Source organism: Myotis myotis, unplaced genomic scaffold (genome assembly GCF_014108235.1).
Source record: "Myotis myotis isolate mMyoMyo1 unplaced genomic scaffold, mMyoMyo1.p scaffold_m19_p_6, whole genome shotgun sequence".
In the NCBI taxonomy this organism is placed as follows: Eukaryota; Metazoa; Chordata; class Mammalia; order Chiroptera; family Vespertilionidae; genus Myotis; species Myotis myotis.
Window position 1 is genome coordinate 85,732,886 of NW_023416368.1, and position 27,862 is coordinate 85,760,747.

The 27,862-nt window shown below is 44.2% G+C and overlaps 2 protein-coding genes across 3 annotated transcripts in view; both read left to right on the forward strand.

Moving 5' to 3' along the window:
* Positions 1-6,466, forward strand: part of LOC118659311 (zinc finger protein 709-like) — a 34,041-nt gene extending 27,575 nt beyond the window's left edge. For both annotated transcript variants that reach the window (XM_036315591.1, XM_036315590.1), the window contains exons 2-3: positions 1,826-2,429; positions 3,258-6,466. In XM_036315591.1, the coding sequence (XP_036171484.1) occupies positions 2,344-2,429; positions 3,258-5,136 (1,965 nt within the window). In that variant the 5' untranslated portion in view covers positions 1,826-2,343 and the 3' untranslated portion in view covers positions 5,137-6,466. The remainder of the gene's footprint in view (positions 1-1,825; positions 2,430-3,257) is intronic.
* A 4,895-nt stretch (positions 6,467-11,361) lies between these two features.
* On the forward strand, positions 11,362-26,989 carry LOC118659319 (zinc finger protein 709-like). Its single transcript, XM_036315602.1, is given in 5 exon segments — positions 11,362-11,528; positions 23,687-23,813; positions 24,220-24,292; positions 25,731-26,687; positions 26,690-26,989. Coding segments are annotated over 2 exon segments (1,128 nt in total). The 5' UTR covers positions 11,362-11,528; positions 23,687-23,813; positions 24,220-24,292; positions 25,731-25,765; the 3' UTR covers positions 26,896-26,989.
* The last annotated feature ends 873 nt before the right edge of the window (positions 26,990-27,862 follow it).

Genomic DNA, 27,862 nt, shown 5'->3' on the forward strand with positions numbered 1-27,862 from the left:
AAAGGGCCCTGCACATGCCAAGTCTTAAATTGTTCCTCAAGGTCCAGGCCCCTGTTAGAGTGTCACAATTCTACCGGAAAGACTTCTTTTGAGTGTGAGCTTATGACTTCAATATACGTGTCTATGTGTCCTAAAAATCAGTATGAAGTAACCCTCAGGCTCAAGAGTAGAGGACTTTTGTAGAGGGCTACGTTGCCCTGTCTTGCTCATGCCTGAGCTCTAACTCTAACGTCCTATCTCCATGAAATGAGAGAGGCAAAAGAAGGTCAAACTGAGTTACTAACAAATATTATAAAAACAAATGATCATTCATACTCCTTCATAAGAATATTTTCATTCATTCAGGTGTATCTGACTACTTCTAAGAATTTGGAGTACTTCAGGACAATATGGCCAAGTACATTTTCTTCCAAGTTGAATTTCCACACAATGCCTGTTGGTGATGAGAATAGAAGAGAAAGCTACCAGGCCCTTATTGTATTCATAGTTATGAGTCTTCTCTCTTAGCCGAGACCAGCGCGGCTAGAGAGTGGATGAGTCCTGAGTAGGGGTGACTGGGTGTTGAGAAAAAGAAAGAGACAGTAGGGAGAGCTGAGACCAGGTGGGACACCATTCTCGGGTGGAGAGACAGTGAGAGACCTGAGCTAGTGCAGTGCGTTTATCATATACAGCAGGATACCAGAAAGTGTTACTACAGTTTAAGACAAAGGAAATTATGTGAAGTCATGGTAAAAGATCAAGCTGCAATTCTTCATTCTTGTGGCTTCTCACAATCCTCAGGCCTGACTGGACCCTGATAATTGCATCCCCACCTGGCGCCTGGCCGAACATAGATATACACCCACCCCCTGGCGCCTGAGCTAAAGGTCAGGACTGATGACATCCCTGCCTTTGGCAAGGTATGCCTCCAGGACATGGCTTTGCTGACTCAGCCGATGACCCTTGGCTCAGGCGCTCCCTACAATAGTCATTAAAACTTTAGGCAGACATGACAGTATGCTTCATGGACTGCTGCATCAAATGGTGGTTATAATGGAGATGAGTCTTCTCACAAGGAATTGATGGGCTTAAAATAGAAGTATTTTAATTTATTAATATAGAAGTTATTCAAGGTGCTCTTTACCCTGACATTAGAGAACAATGAAGACTTGAAGTGATCACAATAAAATAATATCAATAAATTTCATGTGTTCATGAGGGAAGGAGTGTGGCAAATAAATAATGGTTTTACAATCAAGTGGTAGACTGAATGTTGGGGACCACATGTCCTATGTGAACTTCTTTTTAAAAAAATATGTATTTTATTGATTTTGTACAGAGAGGAAGGGAGAGGGATAGAGTCAGAAACAGCCCTAACCAGTTTGGCTCAATGGATAGAGCATCGGCCTGCAGACTCAAGGGTCCCAGGTTCAGTTCTGGTCAAGGGCATGTACCTGGGTTGTGGGCATATCCCCAGTGGGGGGTGTGCAAGAGGTAGCTGATGGATGTTTCTCTCTCATCGATGTTTCTATCTCTCTATCCCTCTCCCTTCCTCTCTGTAAATATCAATAATATATATATATTTTTAAAAAAAGAGTCAGAAACTTTGATGAGAGAAAAGTATTGATTAGCTGCCTCCTGCACACCCCCTACTGGGGATGTGCCCGCAACCAAGGTACATGCCCTTGACCGGAATCGAACCTGGGACCCTTCACTCTGCAGGCCGACGCTCTATCCATTGAGCCAAACACTTTAGGGCCTATGTGAACTTCTTATGAATTATGTATAGATCCCCAGTGCTGTCTGTCTCACCCATTCTCCTATATGCATATGTGGGATGTTTTAGGACTCAGTGGCCTTTGAGGATGTTAATGTGGAGTTCACCATGGAGGAGTGGGCTTTCCTGGATCCGACCCAGAAGAAACTCTACACAGATGTGATGCTGAAAACCTTCTGGAACCTGGCATCAGTAGGTAGTTATAGCAAATTCTTTTTTTAAAAAAATATTTTTATTGATTTTAGAGAGGAAGGAGTGGGAGATTGAAAAATCAATGATAAGAGAGAATCACTGACTTGCTACCTCCTGTGCACCTCACACTGGGGATCTAGCCTGCAAACTGGGACTACTGGGAATTGACCTGTGACCTCCCAGTTCATAGATTGACCGTCAACCACATAGCGACTCTGGCCTACAACAACTTGTTACTTATTTAGTGAATTAGAAAACTAATGTTGCTTGCTCATCAATGCTGTTTCAAGAACTGAAATATCGAAAGGGAATACATTGGTAATTAAATTAGGATTGATCACAGCTCATTGTGTATCTAAAACCTAACCATTTTTTATATTATTTAATAATTTATAATGCTTTTTCTAGTATGTATTTTAGAAGAAAAATGTGAAGGCCATGTCAGTGAAGATCAGTATGAAAATCATGAGATGAATCTTAGGTGAGTCTCATTGACATGAGAAAGCATTAAGAGCACCTTTGTGTTTTTTTACACATGTTTTTACATATTTATTTTATTTATTTATATATTTAATTTTTAAAATTTATTTCAGAGAGATAGGGAGAGGGAGAAAGAGAGACAGACATCTATGATGAGAGAGAATTATTGAAGGCTGCCTCCTGTACGTCCCACACTTATAATCAAGCCAAGAACCTGGACATGTGCCCTGACTGGGAATCGAACTGTGACCTCCTGGTTCAGAGGTCGGCGCTCAACCACTGAGCCACGCCGATGGTGTGAAAATATATTTTTATTGATTTTAATATATGGAGATGAGAGGGAGAAATAGAAATATTGATTGACTACCCCCTGCATGCCCTGTACTGGGATTAATAAGTCTGAAGTTTGGCCATGGTTTCTTTTGGGGCATTGAACTGGCAACTCCTTGGTGGGTGGGTTCATGCTGAACCACTGAGCAGCAAAACATTCTTAAAAACAGGTAATCCAATTGTATCAGCCCAGTTTCAAATTTATTGACTCTTAGAATAATCTCATCAAAATGTTTTTTTCTGAAATATGACCTACTATTTAGTGTATAAACAATAAACACACTTGGAAACAATATATAGAAGTACCATTAATGAATATAAGTGTTTTTATAATATCTACGATTCAGCTTATTTCAAAGGTTTTAGGATATCCACTTTCAAAAATCAGAAGGTACAGAAACCTGGCACTTTCCTTGAAAACAGTAAAAATGTCATTGTCATGCTATTAATAAATATTAAATCGTTAACACTATTAATAATATGGTTCTGATTTTTACAGCAGTCATATGGTAGAGAGACTCTGTACAAGGAAGGATGGTTGTCAATGCAGAGAAAACTTCAGCCAGATTCCAAATCATAATGAGAAGAAGGCAACTCTTACTGAAATAAAACAACCTAAATACAGGTTGTGTAGGCAAATCTTCATGCGTTATTTATCCTTGAATAACCACCTGAGCTCTCACATTGGACCCAAACTATACCTGTGTCAGGAATATGAAGAAAACTCTTATAAATGTATGGAACCTGAGAAAGCTTTTAAGCCTCACCAACATATTCAAAGACATGAAGGCAGTCCCAGTGGGAAAGCTTTTCACTATTCAGCTTCCCTTAGAAATCATGAAAGAATGCATATTCCTGGGAAACCGTATGAGTGTAAGCAATGTGGGAAAGTCTTTAATCATCTCAGTTACTTTAAACTTCACAAAAACACTCATAGTGGAGAGAAACCATATCAGAGTAAGCAATTTGGCAAAGCTTTCAGTTCTTCCAAGTACTCTGGAGAAAATGAAAGAACACACACTGCAGAAAAGCCCTATCAATGTAAGAAATCTGGCAAAGCTTTCAGTTCCACTTCTCTTAGAAATCCTGAAAGAACACATCCTGGTGAGAAACGTGATGAATATAAGGAATGTGGGAAAATCTTCAGTTGGCTCAGCTCTCTTGAAACACATAAAAGAAGTCATGACAGAAAGAAGCCTCATGAATGTAAGGAATGTGGTAAAACATTTTCTTATCCCTCTTTCCTTAGAATTCATGAAATAATTCATACCCAGGAAAAACCCTATGAATGTAAGCTTTGTGGTAAAGTTTTCTCTTATTCAACTTCCCTCCAATATCATAAAATAACTCATAGTGGGGGAAAACCCTATGAATGTAACCAATGTGGGAAAGCCTTCAGTTTTCCCAGCTCTCTTGCAAGACATAAAAGAAGGCATGACGGAAAGAAGCCTCATGGATGTAAAGAATGTGGTAAAACATTCTGTCATCCCTATGCCCTGAGAAAACATGAAAGAACTCATATTGGGACAAAACCCTATGAATGTAATCAATGTGGTAAAGTTTTCAATATCCGATCTTCCCTCCGACGTCATGAAAGAATTCATACTGGGGAAAAACTCTATAAATGTGAGCATTGTGGCAAAACTTTCTTTGATCTAGGTGACCTCCAACGTCATGAAAGAATTCATACTGGGGTAAAACCCTATGAATGTGAGCATTGCGGTAAAGGTTTCTCTTATCCAGATTCCCTCCGAGATCATGAAAGAACTCATACTGGGGAAAAACCATATGAATGTAAGCAATGTGGAAAAGCCTTCAGGTATCCAAAGTCCTGTCGAAGTCATGAAAGAATACATAGTGGAAAAAAGCCCTATGTATGTCAGCAATGTGGTAAACATTTTAGTTTTTCCACATCTCTTAGAAATCATGAAAAAATGCATTCTGGGGAGAAACCCTATGAATGTAAGCAATGTAGGAAAACTTTCAGATATTCCGCTTCTCTTCGAAATCATGAAAGAATGCACACTGGGGAGAAACCTTATGAATGTAAGGAATGTGAGAAAGCCTTTTTTTCTACCAAATGTCTTAGAGAACATGAAAAAACTCATTATGGAAAGAAGCCTCATGAATGCAAGGAATGTGGTAAAACGTTCCTTTATCCCTCTTTCCTTAGAAATCATGAAAGAATGCATACTGGGGAAAAACCCTATGAGTGTAACCATTGTGGTAAAGCTTTCTCTTATTCAACTTCCCTCCGATGTCATGAAAGAACTCATAATAAGGAAAAACCCTATGAATGTAAGCATTGTGGGGATGACTTTCTTCATTCCAGTTCCCTTCAAATTCACAAAAATACCCACAGTGTAGAGAAATCATAATGAATGAAGGAACTCACACTGAAAATAAGCCCTATCATGTAAAGATTGTAGAAAAGCCTTTGACCATCCTAATTCTATTTCTTTTTTTTATCCTCACCTGAGGATATTTTTCCTTTGAGAGAGTGGAAATTAGAGAAAAAGACAGAGCAATATTGATGTGACAGAAACACATTAATTGGTTGCCTTCTGCACACACCCAGACATTTAAGCACACACAGTGGAGAAAAACTCTATGAATGAAAGGATTGTTGTAAAGCTTTCACTTTCTCCAAGTCTCTTAGAAAGCATGGAAGAACACATACTGGGGAAAAACCTTATGATGTAAGCAATTTGGGAAACCTTCATTTGTATCACACATCTTGGAAGACATAAAAGAAGACATGATGGAAATAAGCCTCATGAGAGGGGCTGACCTGGGCCCTGGGGTTGTAGGAGGAGACACCAGGGTGGGATGTAGTACCCATCCAGCCAGCTTCCACCTTATTTTCCCAGGTCTCCACTGGGGTCAGCTGCTGTGTGGTGGCTGCTGGGATGCCCGGGCCCAGGGAGGTGGCCAACCTATGTGCAGTGCGTATCTGCTCTGGGAACTGAGCGCTTCACCTGACCTGCACCTGGCCTCTCAGTCCTGGTTCCATGCACATCCTGGTCACTGAGCTCCACTCTATCCTGCCTGGACACATGGGACGAATCTACCCTTCTTGTGGGTCCCCTGCCTTGGCTCTGAAGGGTTGTGGGACCTGGAGCAGCTACAACAGGCAGGCCAGCCACCAACGTCCCATGGGCAGACCTGTGGCTATCATCCCCAGGGAACCGACTTTGGAGAACAATGGGATGTTTTGAATTTAGGCAGGCATGGTAGGAATGCAAGGATTTTTTGAGTCTCCTTTCTTAGATGGATCCAAAGCAGATTACTAGAATTCAGTGCCCTATTTTACAGTGTACGGAGTGATAGTGTAATTGCAAAAAATCGTTTCTTAAGTATATTGCAACGTTTTTAGGGGAAACATAGTTATGCCTAGATTTAACTGAGTTACCCTGCTGGCACAAAGTAAAATGAGTGACCTTGAAAAATGCAAAGTTGAGACATTAAAGACTAATTTGGATTAATAAATTAATAGAAATATTACTGTGATCTTATCACTATATGAGGTCCATGATGTAGTGGGATCATGTGCTAATCATTTGCTGAACGCTGTTGACCGGCAGTGACTCTTAGATTTAAATATGAAGACTAGGGAGAACCAAGATGGCGGCATAGGTTAACGCGGGAGTTTGCTGCTCTGAACAACTACTTCAAAAGTGAAACCAAAAAACGGAAGGGACATCACCCAGAACCACAGGAACGCTGGCTGAGTGGAAGTCCTACAACTAGGAGGAAAGAGAAACACATACGGACACTCAGAGGAGGCGCAGTGCTGAAGTCAAATTCTGAGGTGCGGAGTGCACGGAGCAGGCTGGCAGCGGAGGGCGCGGTTGGCGTTTTCAATCGGGAGGGAGTCGGAGACTCTGAGCTCCAGATCCGGGCGAGTCTTTAGGGACCCAGACTCAAACGGGAGAAGCGGGACTGTCTGGCTTCGGTCAGAGCGAGTGCAGCTTTCTCTCTGAGCTTTGCAGCGGGTGCTGGGACTCAGAGAGGCAGAGCCCCTGGGGACAGGACTGAGAGCCGCCATAACTGCTCTCTCCGGCCCACCCTGTTGATCCTGTGCGACCCGCCCCGCCCAAGCCCTGCACACAGGCATTTGCCGGATAGCCTCAGGCAAACGCCAGATTAGCACCTCCCTAGAGGACAGAAGTTCTCTCACTGCTGACACAGCTGATTCTCATAGCCACTTGGCCTGGAGGTCAAACCCTCCCTGGAATTAGCTACAACAATCAAGATTTAACTATAAGACTGCGAACAAAGACCACTAGGGGGTGCACCAAGGAAGCATAACAAAATGCGGAGACAAAGAAACAGGACAAAATTGTCAATGGAAGATATAGAGTTCAGAACCACACTTTTAAGGTCTCTCAAGAACTGTTTAGAAGCCGCCGATAAACTTAATGAGATCTACAAGAAAACTAATAAGACCCTCGATCTTATATTGGGGAACCAACTAGAAATTAAGCATACACGGACTGAAATAACGAATATTATACAGACTCCCGACAGCAGACCAGAGGAGCGCAAGAATCAAGTCAATGATTTGAAATGCGAGGAAGCAAAAAACACCCAACCGGAAAAGCAAAATGAAAAAAGAATCCAAAAATGCGAGGATAGTGTAAGGAGCCTCTGGGACAGCTTCAAGAGTACCAACATCAGAATTATAGGGGTGCCAGAAGATGAGAGAGAGCAAGATATTGAAAACCTATTTGAAGAAATAATGACAGAAAACTTCCCCCACCTGGTGAAAGAAATGGACTTACAGGTCCAAGAAGCGCGGAGAACCCCAAACAAAAGGAATCCAAAGAGGACCACACCAAGACACATCATAATTAAAATGCCAAGAGCAAAAGATAAAGAGAGAATCTTAAAAACAGCAAGAGAAAGAAACTCAGTTACCTACAAGGGAATACCCATACGACTGTCAGCTGATTTCTCAACAGAAACTTTGCAGGCCAGAAGGGAGTGGCAAGAAATATTCAAAGTGATGAATAGCAAGAACCTACAACCAAGATTACTTTATCCAGCAAAGCTATCATTCAGAATTGAAGGTCAGATAAAGAGCTTCACAGATAAGGAAAAGCTAAAGGAGTTCATCACCACCAAACCAGGATTATATGAAATGCTGAAAGGTATCCTTTAAGAAGAGGAAGAGGAAGAAAAAGGTAAAGATACAAATTATGAACAACAAATATGCATCTATCAACAAGTGAATCTAAGAATCAAGTGAATAAATAATCTGATGAACAGAATGAACTGTTGATTATAATAGAATCAGGGACATAGAAAGGGAATGGACTGACTATTCCTGGGGGGGAAAGGGGTGTGGGAGATGCGGGAAGAGACTGGACAAAAATCGTGCACCTATGGATGAGGACAGTGGGTGGGGAGTGAGGGCGGAGGGTGGGGCGGGGACTGGGAGGAGGGGAGTTATGGGGGGAAAAAAAAAGAGGAACAAATGTAATAATCTGAACAATAAAGATTTAATTAAAAAAAAAATGAAAAAAAAAATATGAAGACTATCGTTGTAGATATGTGGGCCGTGCCAGCACAGCCAAGGGTGATCCTGAGTGGGGGTGATGAAAGGATTGAGAAAAGACAGACAAGAGAATGAAAGCTGGGTCTCGGTGGGATGCTGCTCCCTGCTGGGGAGACAGTGGCAGCACCCACAAGCCGTGTCTTTATTTTATAGCAGATGCCACGAGGCAAAGTAGGGGCGTGATCAAGTTGTTTACAGCATTCTCGTGAGTTCCAACCCTACTCAACTACATGCACCTGAACTCTAGCACAAGGCACATGGGGCCACGTGTTCGGACCATAGGTTCAAGCTTACAACCATAGCTGTTGGCTATAATTGTGCTGGGAGTACTCTGCCCTCCAGCTCGGACTTGACGTGGACACGAGAGGACTGTGCCCTCTCATTAGTCCGAGGCTTGAACCTGTCCAAAACACTGCAGCCGTGCCCCATAGATATGTAATACTATTTACGTTGGTAAAATTGCTTCAGTGTTTTCTCCAACATTTGGCCTAGTCACTAAAATGTTGTTAAAAATAACAGTGACCCAGGCAGCGTGGTCTGTGGTTGAGCATCCACCTATGAACCAGGAAGTCACGGTTCGACTCCCAGTTGGGACATATGCCCAGGTTGCAGGCTTTATCCCCAGTGTGCAACGTGCAGGAGGCAGCCAGTAAATGATTCTCATCATTGATGTATCTATTGCTCTCTCTGTCTCCCTTCCTCTGTGAAATAAAATATATATATTATTTAAAAATAAGTGAATTAATTGTTGTGGCAGAATGCATGGGAGAATGATCAGCCAGCACTCTGAGGGGAGGAAAGTTTAACCTTTATTTTGCAGATCTGCTAGTCCAAGGGAATTCTGGATCCAAGGCCTGAAATGAACCAATGGGGAGGCTCTGACCTATATATCTCCTCCTGTGGCAGCCCCTGAAAGCCCCTCGCAGCTCCGCCCAAGTCAGTCTTGGCAGGGCCTTGGGGGCATGCCCTGCAGCTCTGCCAAGTCAGAGTGGGGAAGTGAGACTATAGTTTTAACCAGATACTGAACTAGGTTGCAAGGACCCCTGCCCCCACCCCATTTTCCTTTTCAGTTAGAATGAGTGTTATGCTAGTATCATAGACTCTCCAATCAGGGGGATTATTATTGAGATGTGGGGATGAAAAGAGGCCACATGCTAACCTGACAAGTTCAGGGAAGGCCTGTGTGTGATGGCCTTGAAAATTCAGAGAGCTAGAATAACCACAAAGGATGGTCTGAAATTAAACTATTTTAACTAGAAGCAGTTTATGGGAGATAGTCATGTTCCAGGCTAGCATCTCCCTTACCTATGCCTGTCCATTGTCTTTTGCATATAAGATCGCATACCTTGGCAATGTCAGGGTGAATCCCCCTATTTCAGACCCCTCAGTGCACAACCAATGCAGCAGCGCTGAGACCATAGCTCCTCTCATTGTTATTGTTATCATGTTAACTACTAGCTATTAATTACCCTGTACCCAGCTATGTAAAATATATATGTATGCCTATCATTTTACTTTTAATTCTATCCCAGGGATTTACCTGCTTTGCTTCCTCTCAGCTCCCTAATCTATCCGCAATGGATTTCATGTGACCCACTTGGGTATTCTCTTTTGATTGCAATGTATAAAATAAGGCACCAAACTGCCATTCTACGGACATTATCCCAGTTCATTAGATTTTGCCTCCTGGCAATGATCTCATAAAAATTCTCTGCAGGTTTGAATGATTCTTAAATTGATGGAACCCAGTTTTCTGATAAATCTCATTATTGCTGGATTAAACAGTGTAACTGTGCTGGCAGCAGCAATGGCATCAAGTGTCTGACAGGTGGGGTCAGACCCAACCTGGGTTCAGCAACCTTGGTACTTAGTTCTGGTTGGGTAAGTAAGACCCAAAGAGTAAGAGAACATTTACTGGGTAAATTACAGAGGAAGGAGAAGTAAGTCTTAGAGGAAATGGGCTTAGGAAAGGAGTTAAGGAGGTAACAGAAGCGCCCTTGGAGCTTGGGAGCACAAGCTAATGGTAACCTGCCTGGGGGAGGAGGAGAAGGAGGGGGAGGGAAAGGTACAGGTGTGCTCCAGGGAGGGAGAGCGCACTGGGTCCTCCTTTCTAAAGGTTTTAAGGGTGGAGATTTCAGGGAGGTCCCAGGGGAATTCCTGAATGGAATATTCTGTAGCTTTCCAGGTGTGTCCATTCAGGGATGTGGCCTCCACTGATGGATTGGCCGGCACCAGGACAGGGTTCATTATTCAATGCTGCTGGTCCTGATGTCAGCCCTGGCATTGCTGCTTATCTGGGCCTGGAGCTGAAATACAATGAGGCATAGATGTTATCTCTAGGGAGGAAGATCAGGGGGTCCAAACCGCAGGACCAGAGATCTGCTAGAGGAGGAACAGTCACCCTGGGGACAAGGCCCCACCCTACAATTGGTTGCCCATTGCTAGGTACCTGGGCTCTCCACCCTGGTGACCTCTGTCCCTGGCCCATCTCCTTGCTCTGGGTAGGTCTGTGGAACTGCCCACAAGACAACCACAAGTAAGGGGTGGCTCATGGCCTCAGAGGAGCGTGACTGAATCACCAGCGGGAACACATGTTTTCATGTGAAAAACATTTTCTAAAGTTAACCATTCTAAATGCACAGAAGTCACTTTTCACGCTGGAAATGATGGCTTGTTTCTGGTTTCAATGCTCTTTTTGGGGAATCTGGCTGTGGTCTGGAAGGATACCACCCTAAGGCATCCCTGGCCCCTGAGCCTGTGCACCTTTTTGTAAATCCACACACGTCAGACTCCAGCTGTCAACAAAGATGAAAATGGAGCCAGATTCCTTAGGTGCCTTTTCAGTGTGTGTGTTTGCAAGGAAGGACCACTGTTCCCTGGGAATCTCAGCGCTGCCTCTCAGTGCAAAGGTCCCTGGACAGGGATCTGGCTGCTTTGGGCTCAGGCCTGTGCACCTCAGGCGCTAGGGGGCGATGTCGTGAGAAGTGTCGGTCATCTGAGCTGGGCGCCAGGTGGGTGGGGCTATTGGGAGCGGGTGGGGGGGCACCTATAGCTGCAACCGCGTGGAAGGCCTGCTGGCTCCGGCTGAGATCCGGCCGGCACTTTTCTTGCCCTTAAAACCTAAGGTTGCTCTGCCCGCTTGTGTGGAGCTGCGATCTGTAAGGCGTTGGGAGCTGCAGGCGGACTCGGGGGGCCCAGGAACCAGAAATGGTGAGTGTGCGGCCGGGCGCGGGGACGGGGAGGAGGCGCGGGTGGAGCCGCCGTGGCGGGACCGTCTCTCCGCGGTCAGGTCCGGAGCCTGCGGACCCGAGGCGCCGGGGGCTCCGCTGAAACTGCAGGCCCCTCGGGCTCGCAGGGTGGGGCCCAGCCGGGACCCGGGCGTCCAGTGTGTCCCCGCGGCAGGGCCTTGGGCTGCGGAGCGCGTCTGGGCAGCTCTGCACCCTCATCCCCGCGGCTCCGCAGTCGGTGCGGGGACCACGGGGAGGGTCATGGGGACAATGGTGACTCGGTCCCCGCGGTTCGTGCACGGGAGGAGCTGTGGTCTGTGGGGCCCCCTGTCCCTGCTTTCTCCCCAGAAGGACCCCGTTTTCTCCTGAGTTTTGATGTTTGTGGAGCAGGCTCTCAAGTCCACCCCCTGTCCCCCAGGCCTAGGTCTGCAGCAAATGCCTGCACTTCCAGGCTCTCCCCCGAATCCTAACCTGTAGAGAGAGCCTGGGAAGGCACGTGGGCATTGTTTTTACTGTTGTCAGCTGAATCGCGTTGGCAGAGCCACGTCCTGGAAACGCGCCTTGCCAGAGGCAGGAGTGCTGAGAGCTGGACCTTCAGCCGAGGCCCCAGGGGTTGGTTTCGTTATCTAAATCCAGCCACGCACCAGGAATGACAGGGATTTGGGCCCACCCAAGAATGCACATAATCTCCTTTGTCGTGACCTTTAGTAAAACTTCCTGGGTTTTGCCGTATGAAATAAACACGCTGTATTGGCTTTGGGTCCCTATCTCTCCATCAGAGGACAGTGGTCCGACCGGGCCCCAGCATTTTCCTTCCGTCTCTGTGTCTGTCTCTTTCTTTGATTTTCTCAATCCCCAGCAGCCGTCCTACGCAGGAACTGCACCGCTTTCTAGCTGCGCTGGACGCGGAGAAGAGAGAAATATTTACACTAAACCCCATCTTCCCTTCTCTGAGTCACAGCATCTTTATCAGCTATTTGTTTTTGTGGTGCTTTTCAAACTGTTAAAAACAAAATTCAACTAGATAAATTGGAAGGTCTAATTGGCTTCATTCCCCATTCACGAATTGGGCCCCATCCCATCTAGTAAATAGAATCTGATTGGCTGTTCAAAATAGAAGGCTTTTACTATTATAGGCAGAAAGGAAGCGGGAGAGGTCAAAGTGTAGTTAAGTACAGTCCTGCACCCCTGAACCTGGGGAGGACATCTGGAGGCAGTTTTGTTGTTCTCAGTTCTCTTACAAACCTGCAGGGTGTAGCCTGCTACACACCTAGGCCATATGGTGTAGCCCGTGGGTCCTAGACAACAAACCTGTACAACATGCTACTGTACTGAATACTGTAGGCAATTGCAATGCAGTGGTAGTAAGCATTTATGAAAAAGTACAGTAAAAATGTGGTGTGCAAGGTAGGAAATGGTACATCCGTGTGGGGCACTGACCCTGAATGGGCTCCAGGACTGGAGGCTGCTGTGCAGGAGTCAGTGATCGGTGAGTGAATATGAAGGCCTAGGACGTTACTGTGCACGACTGTAGACTTTATCACACTGTACACTTAGGCCAGGAAATTTACAAAAAAACAGATTCTATCAAGCCCAGGAGGCAATGATGCAATCAAAAGGCACAGTCAACACAAGACCTCTGAGGCTGCTGCCCGCATAAAACAGCATACTGCTTCAGAGCAAAGTTTTCTTTCACTAAGAAGAAAGCACACAAAGATGAAGAGGATAGTATAGCAAATACATAAGCCAGTTTCTCATCATCAAGTATTCTATGTAGTGACCATAACTGTATGTGCTGGACTTTCATAGGACTGGCAGCACAGGAAGCTTGTTTACACCTGCGTCATCATAAACATCTGAGTAATGCATTTCCCTATGACAGGGGTGGGCAACCTTTTTGTGCGTGCCAAAACCAGGAAAATCTCTGACTCAAAATTCTTCTGGGTGCCAACCCTAATTTTTTGAGAACATATGACACCTACTTGATATCTCTTAAGGTGTACATATGTGAAGAACCTTGAAAAAATAATAAAATTCATTCGAGCGACAAAAACACTATATGTTTTTTAATGTGTACATGTACACTGATAGTCCGACAGAAAACTTTATGACTCCGTTTGATATCATCAGTGGGACTCTTGCTGCTGCATCACTGATGACAGAGATTTTACATCAGGTTTATATTTTGTGACCTTCAGAGATATGCACGAGCTACTACTTTCATCTGTCAGGCTACTCCTATTACGAGACTTAACAAAATTCATCACTGAGAACAAAGATTCACAATTGTAAATGGAAGATTATAAGAGAGGGTTTTGCTTGCCCGCAAAAGTTACTGGCGTGCCATGTTTGGCATGCATGCCAGGGGTTGCCCACCCCAGTCCTATGACATTGTGATGGGTATAACCTTACTAGGTGACTGCAGTTTTTCAGATCCCTCTAATCTCTTTTTTATAGAAGGGATTTTATTTTTCATTAAGTTACAATTGACATACAACATTATATTAGTTTAAGGCGTACAGCATAATGATTTGATATTTGTATGTATTGTGAAGTGATCATCACAATAAGTCTAATTAGCATCTGTCATTACACATATTTACAGAATATTTTTTTCTTGTAAAGAGAACTTTTAAAATTTCTTCTTAGCAACTTTCACATCTGAAATATAGTATTACTTTTTAAAATATATATTAATATATATTATATATTATATATTATTATATATTATTATATATTATAAAATATATATTAATATATATTTTTAAAATATATATTAATATACATATTAATATATATTATTGATTTTTACAGAGAGGAGGGGAGAGGGATAGAGAGTTAGAAACATCAATGAGACAGAAACATTGATCAGCTGTCTCCTGCATCCTCTGTGCCTGCAACCAAGGTACATGCCCTTGACTGGAATCGAACCTGGGACCCTTCAGTCCACAGGCCGATGCTCTATCCACTGAGCCAAACCAGTTAGGGCAAGAAATATAGCATTACTAACTGCAGTCACCATGCTGTAAGCTGTATTTCCATGACTTATTCTATAACTGGAAGTTCGTACTTTTTGACACCCTTCATCCATTTGACCCCCACCTCACCCCTGTACACCACTCCTGCAACCTCTAGCAACCATCATTCTGTGCTCTGTATCTATAGACTTGCTTTTGTAAAGGTTCCACAGATAAGAGAGAACACGTGGTATTTCTCTTTTTCTGGCTTATTTCACAAAGCATCCTGTCCTCAAAGTCCATGAATGTGTTATTACAAGTGGCAGAATTTCTTTTTCTAATGGGTGAATAATATGGTAATATGCGTCTGTGTGTGTGTATTGCACTATTTTCTGTAGCGGTCAAGCGGAAAGAAGTTAACTAGAAGAGGACGTTCTGCCAGGAAAAGGTGTGAGCCTGCAAGCGGGCCGCGTCAGAACAGTCTTGCAAGCGAGACATTGTTCCGAGGCAGAACTTTCCTTGACGTGATAAATGGTCCATGAGGGCATAGAAAGTTCAGGGGAGGGTGCACTGCTGCAGGTGGAAATAATCTTTATATAACATAGGAAATTAATAGTGTAATGTATATAACTTAGTTCAAATGATCTCACAAGCATGCCTGTTCATCATTGTTACTTGCTGTACTCCCTGAATAAAAGCCATGAGGGCTTTGGGGGCTTTTGCTATTTGCCTGAGCGAGCGGTAGCCCTCTGCTTCTCCGTATCCTGTCGTCTGACTCATCTCCGCATCTCCGTTCACAAAGAACATCAATATTTTCTTTATTTTTATTGCTTAAAGTAGTACATATATCTCCTTTTCCCCCATTGACACACCCTCCCCTGCCCCCAGGACAAGCCCCCACTGCCCAGTGTCCATGTCCATTGGTTATGCTAATTTGCATACACTAGAGGCCCGGTGCAAGAAATTCGTGCACCGGGGGTGGGGGTGGGGGGCTCCCTCAGCCCAGCCTGCCCCTCTCACAGTCTGGGAACCCTTAGTGGATGTCCTACTGACAGCCACAGTCTGGCAGCAGAGGCTGGGAGCAGGCGTCGTGTGTGTGTATGTGTGTGTGTGTGTGTCTGCTGGAGGCCTCTGCCCCCAGCCACACCATGGAGGCTTGGAGCAGGTGCCCCTCTGTGTTGATGTCTCAGGCTCCTGGCCTCCACTGTGTGTTGTTCTCTCCCTTGAGCTGTGGCCAGGGTGGGGTGCTGGCTGCAGACCGCGATTTCCTGCTCATGGATCACCGGATCGCCGGATCGCCGCAGAGACCTGGGGGCAGGCCCTACTGGGTGCTGCCTGCAGGCGGCACTTTTCTGCTCTCCAATCGCCATGGGGTCCTGGCTGGGGGCGGGGCTTAGGCGGCACAGGGGGTCCCGTCTGGGGGTGGGGCTTAGGCAGCACATGGGGGTCCAGGCTGGGAGTGGGGCTTAGGCGGCACACGGGGGTCCAGGCTGGGGGTGGGGCCACACACGGGGCCCAGATGGCAGCTAGCGCTGTCCAGCCCTGCCTGCACAATGCAAATTAGCCGCCATCTTTGTTGGTGGTTAATTTGCCTATCGTGCTGATTAGCCAATTGGAGGCATAGCAAAGGTAAGGTCAATTACCATCTTTGTCTATTATTAGATAGGATACCAGTGCTTTGGTTGACCTCTTACCCCTCTCCCACCTTGGGTGGGCCAACCTCCCTTCTTTCTGAGGTTGCACTCTCTGTTCAGTGTTTCTTAGTCTCTGGATCTATTTCTGTTCATCAGTTTATGTTCATTATATCCCACATATGAGTGTGATCATGTGATATTCATCTTTCTCCAACTGGCTTATTTCGCTTAGCACAATGTTCTCCAGATCCATCCATGCTGTTGCAAATGGTAAAAGTTCCTTCTTTTTTATAGCAGCATAGTATTTCATTGTGTAGATGTACCACAGTTTTTTAATCCACTCATCTGCTGATGGGCACTTAGGCTATTTTCAAATCATGCACCATTTTCTTTTTTAAAATTCTCACCTGAGGATATTTTTCCATTGATTTTTGGAGAGTGGGGAAGAGAAAGGGAAAGACGGAGCGAAATATTCATGTGAGAGAAAAGCATTAACTAGGTGCCTCCTGCATGTGCCCTGACCAGGGCACAGCCCCGGGAGGGGTGCTTGCATCCAAGGTGTGTGCCCTTGACCAGAATCGAACCTGGGACCTTTAGTCCACAGGCCGATGCTCTATTAACTGAGTGATACTGGCTAGGGCTTAATTTCTTTTTTTCAGTAAGTTGACACAATATATTAGTTTCAAGTGTCAACATAGTGATTACTGGTAGACATGTACATAACTTACAAAGTCTAATACCCATGAGATACCACACATAGTTAATAGAATATTATTGACTACTAGGGGCCCGGTGCACGAAATTCGTGCACTGGGTGTGTGTGTGGGGGGGTGTCCCTCAGCCCAGCCTGCCCCCTCTCACATACTGGGAGCCCTCAGGCGTTGACCCCCATCACTCTCCAATCGCAGGATCGGCCCCTTGCCCAGGCCTGACACCTCTGGCCCAGGCATCAGGCCTGGGCAGGGGACCCCCAGACCGCTCCGATTGCTGGCTCTGCCCCTTGCCCAGGCCTGATGCCTCGGCCAGAGGCATAGACCCCCATCACCCTCCGATCGCCTGATCAGCCCCTTGCCCAGGCCTGACGCCTCTGCCAGAGGTGTCAGGCTTGGACAGCGGACCCCCATCTCCCCCAGATCACTGGCTCTGGCCCCCGCCCAGGCCTGAGGCCTCTGGCCCAGGAATCATGCCTGGGCAGGGGACCCCCATCTCCCTCTGATCGCTTGCTCCACCCCCCGCCCAAGCCTGACGCCTCTGACCCAGGCTTCAGGCCTGGGCAAGGGGACCATCATATCCCTCCAATCCCTGGCTCCGCCCCCCCACCCAGGCCTGATGCCTCAGCCAGAGGAATTGACCCTCATCACCCTCCGATCACCAATCACCGGATCAGCCCCTTGACTAGGCCTAACGCCTCTGGCTGAGGCGTCCGGCCCGGGCAGCGGGGACCCGCAGCTGCAGCGGCCCCATGATTGTGGGCTTCGCTTTAGGCCCAGGCAAGGGACCCCTAGCTCCTGGGACTGCCAGCTTCGACCGTGCCCAGCTCCCATCGCTGGCTCCACCCCTACTTCCTGCTATCACTGGCCAGGGCAGAAAAGGCACCTGATTCTCTGATCATGGCTGGGGGGCAGGGCAAAGGCGGCCCTGGGGCCGCCTTTGCCCTGCCCCCCAGCTCTTAGCTCCCCCCTGGGTTTCCGATCACTGTCAGTGGCAGGGGGCTTCTTCCTGCTTTCCCTTTCGCCTCCCTGCATTGTGCCTACATATGCAAATTAACCGCCATCTTGTTGGCAGTTAACTGCCAATCTTAGTTGGCAGTTAATTTGCATATAGCCCTGATTAGCCAATGAAAAGGGTAGCGCCGTACGCCAATTACCATTTTTCTCTTTTATTAGTGTAGATATTTCCTGTGCTATTCTTTACATGCCCCTCACTATTTTGTAATTACCAATTTGTATTTCCTTTTTTAAAAAATATATTTCATTGATTTTTTCAGAGAGGAAGGGAGAGGGATAGAGAGTTAGAAACATTGATGAGGGAGAAACATCAATCAGCTGCCGCCTGCACACTCCCCACTGGGTATGTGCCCACAACCAAGGTACATGCCCTTGACCAGAATAGAACCTGGGAACCTTGAGTCTGTAGGCTGATACTCTATCCACTGAGCCAAAGCAGTTAGGGCTGTACTTCCTTTTTTTAAAAAAATAATTATTTATTGTCCAAAGTATTATATATGTCACCTTTTCTCTCCCATTGACCCTCTCTATCCTTTTCCCATCATGGCGACCCCCCTGCCCCCGCCCCCACTCCCCCACTCCAGGTCTTCAGCTCTCTGTGTCCATTGGTTATGCATATATGCATTCAAGGCCTTTGGTTGATTACCGTCCTCCCCCGTCTTCCCTTTGAGAATCCACACTCTGTTCCATGTGTCTGGATCTACTCCTTTCATCATTTTTTGTTGTTGTTGTTACTTAGATTCCACATATGAGTGAGATCATTTGATACTTGCCTTTCTCTGACTGACTTATTTCCCTTAGCATGATACTCTCCAGGTCCCTCCATGCTGTCTCAAAGGATAAGAGATTCTTCTTTTTTATTGCTGCAAAGTATTCCAAGGTATAAATGTACCACAGCTTTCTTATCCATTCATCTACTGATGGGCACTTGGGCTGTTTCCAGATCTTAGCTATTGTAAATTGTGCTACTATGAATATAGGGGTGCATACATTGTTTCTGATTGGTGTTTCAGGTTTTCTTGGGATATATCTCTAGAAGTGGGATCACTGGATCAAATGGCATATCTATATTTAATTTTTTGAGGACTCCATACTGTTTTCCATAATGGCTGCACCAATCTGCATTCCCACCAGCAGTGTACTAGGGTTCCCTTTTCTCCACATTCTCACCATCACTTGTCATTTGTTGATTTGTTGATGCTTGCCATTCTAGCATGTATCAGATGGTACCTCCTTGCCGTGTTGATTTGCATTTCTCAGATGATTAATGACTTTGAGCATTTTTTCATATGTCTCTTGGTCATCTGTTTGTCCTCTTTGGAGAAGTGTCTATTTAGGTCCTTTGCCCATTTTTAAATTGGATTGTTTGTCTTTCTTCTGTTAAGCTGTATGACTTCCTTATATATTTTGGATATTAACTCTTTACCAGATGTATAAAGTTGCAAATGATAAAAGTTTCTTTGGCTAAATATGTTCTCCCATACAGTGGGCTCACTTTTTGTTTTATTGATGCTTTCTTTTGCTGTGCAGAAGCTTTTTATTTTAATGTAATCCCATTTGTTTATTTTCTCCTTGTTTCCTTTTCCTAGGAGATGATCTAAAAACATTTTGCTAGGAGAGATGTCTGAGATTTTGCTACCTATGGTTTCTTCTAGGATTTTTATGGTTTCATGACTTACATTTAAGTATTTTACCTATTTTGAGTTTATTCTTGTGTACGATGTAGGTTGGTGGTGTAATTTCATTGTCTTGTTTGTGTCTGTTCAATTTCCCCACCACCATTTATTGAAGAGATTCTCTTGATTGCATTGTATGCTCTTGCCTCCTTTGTCAAATATTGAGTATAATGGCTTGGTTTGATTTCTGGGTTCTCTGTTCTGTCCTATTGATTTATATGCCCATTCTTGTGTCAATACCAGGCTGTTTTTGTTCTGAGGTGGGACTCTTGTAGACAGCATATAGTTGGATCATGTTTTTGTATCCATTCAGCTTCCCTATTGCTTTTGTTTGGAACATTTAATCCATTTACATTTAGGGTTATTATGGCTAGGTAGTTATTTATTGCCATTTTCATTCTGTATGCCTAGTTTTCTCTATTTCTTCTTCCCATTACAGCATCTCTTTAGCATTTCTTTGCTTCTGTTATATTCACCAGTTTATTCTGTTCATCAGATTTTTTTTACCTTAATTTTTAGATTCACTTGTTGATAGATATGTATTTGTTGTCACTTTGTTGTTCATAATTTTTATCTTTACCCTTTTCTTCTTCTTCCTCTTCTTAAAGAGTAACCTTCAGCATTTCACATAATCCTGGTTTGGTGGTGATGAACTCCTTTAGCTTTTTCTTGCCTGTGAAGCTCTTTATCTGACCATCAATTCTACATGATAGCTTTGCTGAGTAGAATAATCTTGGTTGTAGGTTCTTGGTATTCATCACTTTGAATATGTTTTGCCACTCCCTTCTGGCCTGCATGGTTTCTGTTGAGAAATCAGCTGACAGTCATATGGGTACTCCCTTGTAGGTAACTGTTTTTCTCTTGCTGCTTTTAAGACTCTCTCTTTGTCTTTTGCCCTTGGAATTTTAATTATGATGTGTCTTGGTGTGGTCCTCTTTGGATTCCTCTTATTTGGGGTTCTCTTTGCTTCTTGGACTTGTAAGTCTATTTCTTTCATCAGGTTGGGGAAGTTTTCTGTCATTATTTCTTCTAATAGGCTTTCAATATCTTTCTCTCTCTCTTCTTCTGGCACCCTTATAATTCGGATGTTGGTATGCTTGAAGTTGTCCCAGAGGCTCCTACACTATCTTCATACTTTTGGATTTGTTTTGCTCTTTGCTTTTCAGGATGGGTGTTTTTTGCTTCCTCGTATTTCAAATCTCTGACTTGATTCTTGCGATCCTCTAGTCTGCTGTTGGAACTCTGCATAATATAATTATTTCAGTCAGTGTATGCTTAATTTCTAGTTGGTCCTTTTTCATAAACTCGAGGGTCTCACTACATTTATCGGCGGTCTTACCAGACTTTTTGAGGGTCTTACTAAATTTATCGGCGGTTTCTAGAAAGTTCTTGAAAAACCTTAAAAGTGTGGTTTTGAACTCTATATCCATCGTTTGCTTTCCTCCATTTCTGTCATTTGTGACCTGTTTCTTTGTCTCTGCATTTTTTATGCTTCCCTGTGTTGGTAGAGTGGCTTTGTGTGCTAGGTGTCCTATAGGGCCCAGTGGCTCAGCATCCCCAATTACCTGAGGTGAACACTCTTGGTGCACCCCTTTGTGGGCTTTGTGTACAGTCTTGTTTTAGTTAAGCCTTGATTGTTATAGGTATCACTGGGAGGAATTGACCTCTAGGCCAATTGGCTGTGAGAGTCAGCTGTGTTTACGGTCGGAGAACTTCTGTGCTGAAGACACCCTTCTGGGGCAAGACTTGCTTCAGTGGGGCTTTGGTGCTCACTGAGTCTGCCCCCTGAGTGTGTCCCTTATGGATCTGAGGAGTTGTAATTGGATGGTCCCACTCTGACCACTGGGTACACTGGCTCTTGGATCTAAGGAGGTGCTAATTTAGCCTCTGCCTGAGGCTACCCAGCAGTAGCTGTGAAGAGATCTGCAGATTCCCCTTCCTTGTTTGGGGTTTGGAGGTGCCCAAATGAGGCCCAGGTGTGAAGCAATGCAAGCTGCTGTGGGGCCTTGGGACTTCTCTTGGAAGTTCTGGGTCTGTCTGGCCCAGCTGCAATTTGTTAGGTAATTTTCAGGTTGTAAAGGGCCAGGGCATTCATATGCAAAAGCCTCTGCTGCAGCTTTGGTGGGGCAGGGTCTCAGGGAATCAACAGAGCGAAGCAAGCAGCTATGGCTGATCCTCAGCCCTGCCCTAAGGGGTCCTGCATCTCAGTGTCCCGTGGTAATCACTGCAAGCACCTTTGAGAGAAAGCCGCCTTCGAGTTCCGAGTTCTGCCCGCTGTCAGACACTCCAGTTTCTCCCTGTATGAGTCAGGGTCCCCAGAGACTCACCCGGAACTGGAGTTCAGAGCAGTCGGGGGCTTGTGACTCCCTCCTGATTCAAAAAGACAGCCGCGTCCTCAGTTTCCAGCTCTTGCTGCATGCGCCTCCGCACCTCTGCACTTCCGCAGCTCCTCTGAGTCTCAGTGTGCTTCTCTCTTTCCTTCTAGTTGTAGAATTTCCACTCAGCCAGCCTTCCTGTGGTTCTGGATGATGACCATTTTGTCTTTTAGTTGTATTTTTGAATTTGTTGTGGGAGGCAGCAATTTCCGGTGTTTATCTATGCCGCCATCTTGGTTTCTCTCCCAAGTGTTTCTTTGTCAGCGCCAAGTCCATGGTGCCATTCTTTGTAAATAGCCAGTGCACGTCACAGCACCACCTGCATCAAGCGTCTGCCCCCAGGTGGTCAGTGTGTGTCATAGCAGTGATTTGAGGTACACTTAGCATATTACCTTTCCATACTAATAAAAGAAAAACATGCAAATTGGTGTCACTTCTACACCCACCAGCCAGTCATAGCGACTATGCAAATTAACCCAACAGAAATGGTGGTTAATTTGCATACCCAGGCGCAGAGCGAAGACTGAAGGCTCCAGCCGGAGCAAAGACTGAAGAGGCTTGGCCTCAGAGGAGAAGCCAAGCCTTGCTGCGGCTGGACTAAAGGCCTGGGTCCCAGGTGCCAGAGAAAAACCAGTGCCAGCAGCCAGGGGAAGAAAGGCCCATTGTGTGAATCTTTGTACAACGGGCTTCTAGTTTATATATATAGAAAGATTTTATTTGTCTATATGTCCTAAAAATCATGAGTTGAGGACTTTTGTAGAGGGCTAAGTTGTTGTGTCTTGCTCATGTCTGAACTCTAACTCTAACATCCTATTTCCATGAAATGAGAGAGGCAAAAGAAGGTCAAACTAACAAATATTACTACAACAAATGATCATTCGTAATCTTCAAGAATATTTTCACTCAGGTGTATTTGACTACTTCTACTACAGGGTTAGGGTTACGTCGGACTTGAAGTATGTAGTTTCATGGTTACATGGCCATCTCCCATTGATTTATAAAAAAGAAGTTCTGTCATTTCGATGTATGTACATGTGCTTTCTGTTTTTATTATTTACTGTATTTACCTGAAGTAAAGGTCAGGAATTGTTATCTTTCTTTTAAATTTTTTTCCTGTTTCACTTCCTTACTGCTGTGTATGTGCTCCATGTGAGTGATGTAGGTGCTTATGCAGGTGGGTTCCGACTTACGGCAAAAATTGTATTATGTCATGCGTCATGCCATAGGAACAGATCTCCGATGTAACCGAGGACCTACTGTCACTCTGGAGTACTTCAGGACAATATGGCCAAGTACATTTTGTTCCAAGTTGAATTTCCCCACACACCTCCTGGCCTCTCCTGATTGGTGATAAGAATAGAAGAGAAAGCTACCAGGTCTTTATTGTATTCATAGTCATTAAAATAAAGTCTTTTTAAAAAATATATATTTCATTGATTTTTTTTACAGAGAGGAAGGGAGAGGGATAGAGAGTTAGAAACATCAATGAGAGAGAAACATTGATCAGCTGCCTCCTGCACACCCCCCCACTAGGGATGTACCCGCAACCAAAGGTCATGCCCTTGACTAGAATCAAACCAGGGACCCTTCAGTCAGCAGGCTGATGCTCTATCCACTGAGCCAAACCAGTTAGGGCCAAATAAATAGTCTTGATAGTCTTACAATCAAGTCTTAGACTGAATGTTGAGGACCATGTGTCCTCTGCAAACTTCTTATGAAGTATGTATGGCTCCGCAGTGCTGTCTCACCCATACATATGTGGGATGTTTTAGGACTCAGTGGCCTTTGAGGATGTTAATGTGAAGTTCACCAAGGAGGAGTGGGCTTTCCTGGATCCGACCCAGAAGAAACTCTACACAGATGTGTTGCTAGAAACCTTCTGGAACCTGGCATCAGTAGGTAGTTATCACAAATTTTTTATTTTCTTGTAATATATTTTTGTTGATTTCAGAGAGGAAGGGAGAGGGAGAGAGAGAGAAAAAATCAGTAATGAGAGAGAATCACTGATTTTCTACCTATTGCATGCCTCACACTGGGGATGTAGCCTGCAAACCAGGCTTACTGGGAATATGATCCTTGACCTCCTGATTCATAGGTTGACTACATAGCGACTCTGGCCACAACAATTTGTTACTTATTTAGTCACTTGGAAAACTAGTGTTGCTTGCTCATCAATGCTGTTTCAGGAACTGAAATGTGGAAAGGGGAATACATTGGTAATTAAACTAGGAATGATCATAGCTCATTGTGTACCTAAAATCTAATGATTTTAATGTCCTTTAATAGTTTATAATACTTTTTCTAGTGTGTATTTTAGAAGAAAAATGGGAAGACCATGATGGTGAAGATCAGTATGAAAATCATGGGATGAATCTTAGGTGAGATGCATTGACGTGAGAAAGCATTATCCTGCAAGAGCATCTTTTTTTGTTGTTGTTGTTAATATGTTTTTATATATATTTATTTCATTTACTTATTTAATATTTATTTATTTATTTCAGATATTTAGGGAGAAAGAGAAAGAGAGACAAACATCAATGATGAGAGAGAGTTATTGATCAGCTGCCTCCTGCACACCACACATTCAGAATCAAGCCCACAACCTGGGCATGTGCCCAGACCAGGAATCGAGCTGTGACCTCCTAGTTCAGAGGCTGGCACTGAACCATGAGCCATGCCGGTGGTGTGAAAGTATGTTTTTATTGATTTTGGATTGTGAAGGGGAGAGGAAGACATAGAAACATTGATTGGCTGCCTCCTTCATTCCCTGTACAGGGGTTAATAAGTCTGCAACCTGGCCATATTCCCTTTCAGAGAGTTTAACTGACAACCCCCTGGTTAGTGGGTCCATGCTGAGTCACTGAACCACATAGGCCCAGTCCATAAAACAACCTGAAAAAAAAGGTAATCCAATTGTATCAGCCTAGTTTTAAATGTTTTTGTTATTAGAATAATCTCATCAAAAACAATATACAGAAATACCGTTAAAGAATACAGGCAGTCTTTGTGTTAAGTCAGACTCGAAGTATGTCGTTTCGTGGATATGTTGCCATCTCCCATTTATTTATAAAAAAGTTCTGTCATTTCGATGTATGTACATATGTGCTTTGTGTTTTTTATTATTTACTAGAGGCCCGGTGCACGACATTTGTGCATGGAGGTGGGCGGGTACCCTCAGTCCAGCCTGCACCCTCTCCAATCCATGACTCCTCGGAGGATATCAGACTGCTGGTTTAGGCCCAATCCCGGAGATCGGGCCTAAACCAGCAGTCGGACATCCCTCTCACAATCCTGGACCACTGGCTCCTAATAGCTCACCTGCTTGCCTGGTCGCCCCTAACTACCAACCCCCCCAGCCTGATCACCCCTCACTGCCTCTGCATGCCAGCCTGATCACTGCTAACTGCCCCCCTGCCAGCCTGGTACCCCCAATTGTCCCCCCACACCTGCCTTGGTCACCCCTAACTGCTCCCCTTTCCCCACTGGCCTGGTCACCTATTACTGCCCCCCTGCCGGCCTGGTTGCCCCTAACTGCCCCCCCAGATGGCCTGGTCACCCTTAACTGCCCCCCCTGCTGGCCTGGTGGCCCCCAAATGCCCCCAGATCTCCGATGTAACCTGAGGACCTACTGTATAAGTTTTTTCATAATATTTATGATCCAGCCTATTTCAGAGGTTTTAGGATAACCACGTTCAAAAATCAGAATGTACAGAAACACTCCACTTTCCTTGAAAATGGTAAAAATGTCATTATCATACTATTAATAAATATTAAATTGTTAACAGAGTATTAATAATATGCTTCTGATTTTTACAGTAGTCATGTGGTAGAGAGACTCTGTACAAGGAAGGATGGTGGTCAATGCAAACTTCAGCCACACTCCAAATCATAATGAAAAGAAGGAAACTCCTACTGAAATAAAACAACCTAAAGCCACATTGTGTAGGCAAATCTTCATGGATTATTTATCCTTGAATAACCACCTGAGCTCTCACATTGGACCCAAACTATACCTGTGTCAGGAATATGAAAAAAACCCTTATAAATGCATGGAACCTGAGAAAGCTTTCAGGCATCACCAACATATTCAAAGACATGAAGGCAGCCCCAGTGGGAAAGCTTTCCACTATTCAACTTCCCTTAGAAATCATGAAGGAACGGATATCGCTGGGAAACCGTATGAGTGTAAGCAATGTGGGAAAGGCTTTAGTAGTCTTATTTACTTTAAACTTCACAAAAACACTCATAGTGGAGAGAAACCACATCAAAGTAAGCAATGTGGCAAAGCTTTCAGTTCTCCCAAGTACTCTGGAGAAAATGAAAGAACACACACTGCAGAAAAGCCCTATCAATGTAAGAAATCTGGCAAAGCTTTCAGTTCCATTTCTCTTAGAAATCCTGAAAGAACTCATACTGGTGAGAAATCTTATGAATGTAAGCAATGTGGGAAAGCCTTCCGTTCTCTCAGTTTTCTTGTAAGTCATAAAAGAAGTCATGCCGCAAAGAAGCCTCATGAATGTAAGGAATGTGGTAAAACATTTCCTTATCCTTCTTTACTTAGAAGTCATGAAATAATTCATACCCGGGAAAAGCCCTATGAATGTAAGCTTTGTAGTAAAGTTTTCTCTCTTTCAAGTTCCCTTCGAAAACATAAAAGAATTCATACTGGTGAAAAATCTTACGAATGTCAGCAATGTGGTAAGCATTTTAGTTTTTACACATCTCTTAGAAATCATAAAATAATGCATGCTGGGGAGAAACCATATGACTGTAAGACTGTGGGAAAGCTTTCAGGTATTCCAGTTCCCTTCGATATCATGAAAGAATGCATACTGGGGAGAAGCCCTATGAATGTAAGCAATGTGGGAAAACCTTCCGTTGTCTCAAACATCTTCGAATACATACAAGAAGTCATGATGGAAAAAAGCCTCATGAATGCAAGCAATGTGGTAAAACTTTCTGTGATGCATATTCCCTCTGACGTCATGAGAGTATTCATACTGGGGAAAAACCTTATGAATGTAATCATTGTGGTAAAGCTTTCTCTGATCTAACTTACCTCCGATGTCATGAAAGAACTCATGAGGAAAAACTTCATGAATGTAAGCAATGTGGGAAAACCTTCAGTTATCAATGCTATCTTGCAAGACATAAAATAACTCATGTTGCAAGGAAGCCTCATGAGTATAAGGAATGTGGTAAAACTTTCTGTGACCCATATTCCCTCCGATGTCATGAGAGTAGGCATACTGGGAAAAAACCTTATGAATGTAACCATTGTGGTAAAGATTTCTCTGATCCAACTTACCTCCGACGTCATGAAAGAACTCATGAGGAAAAATTCCATGAATGTAAGCAATGTGGGAAAATCTTCAGTTCTCGAGGCTCTCTTGCAAAACATAAAAGAAGTCATGATGGAAAGGAGCCTCATGAATGTAAGGAATGTGGTAAAACATTCCTTTTTTAATATTATCTCTGACGTCATGAAGTAACTCATACTGGAGAAAAACCCTATGAATGTAAGCAATGTGCGAAAGCCTTCAGTTGTCTGAGCTCTGTTGCAAAGCATAAAAGAAGTCATCACGGAAAAAAGCCTCATGAATGTAAAGAATGTGGTAAAACTTTCCGTGATCGATCATACCTCCGACTTCATGAAAGTATTCATACTGGGGGAAAACCTTATGAATGTAACCATTGTGGTAAAGCTTTTGTTCAGCCAGCTTCCCTCCGATGTCAAGAAAGAACTCATACTAAGGAAAAACCCTATGAATGTAAGCTATGTGGCAAAGCCTTCAGTTATCGCACCTCTCTTCGAAGACATAAAAGAAGTCATGATGGAAAGAAGCCTCATGAATGTAAAGAATGTGGTAAAGCATTCCATGATCGATGTGCCCTCCGCGTTCATGAAAGTATTCATATGGGGGAAAAACCTTATGAATGTACCCATT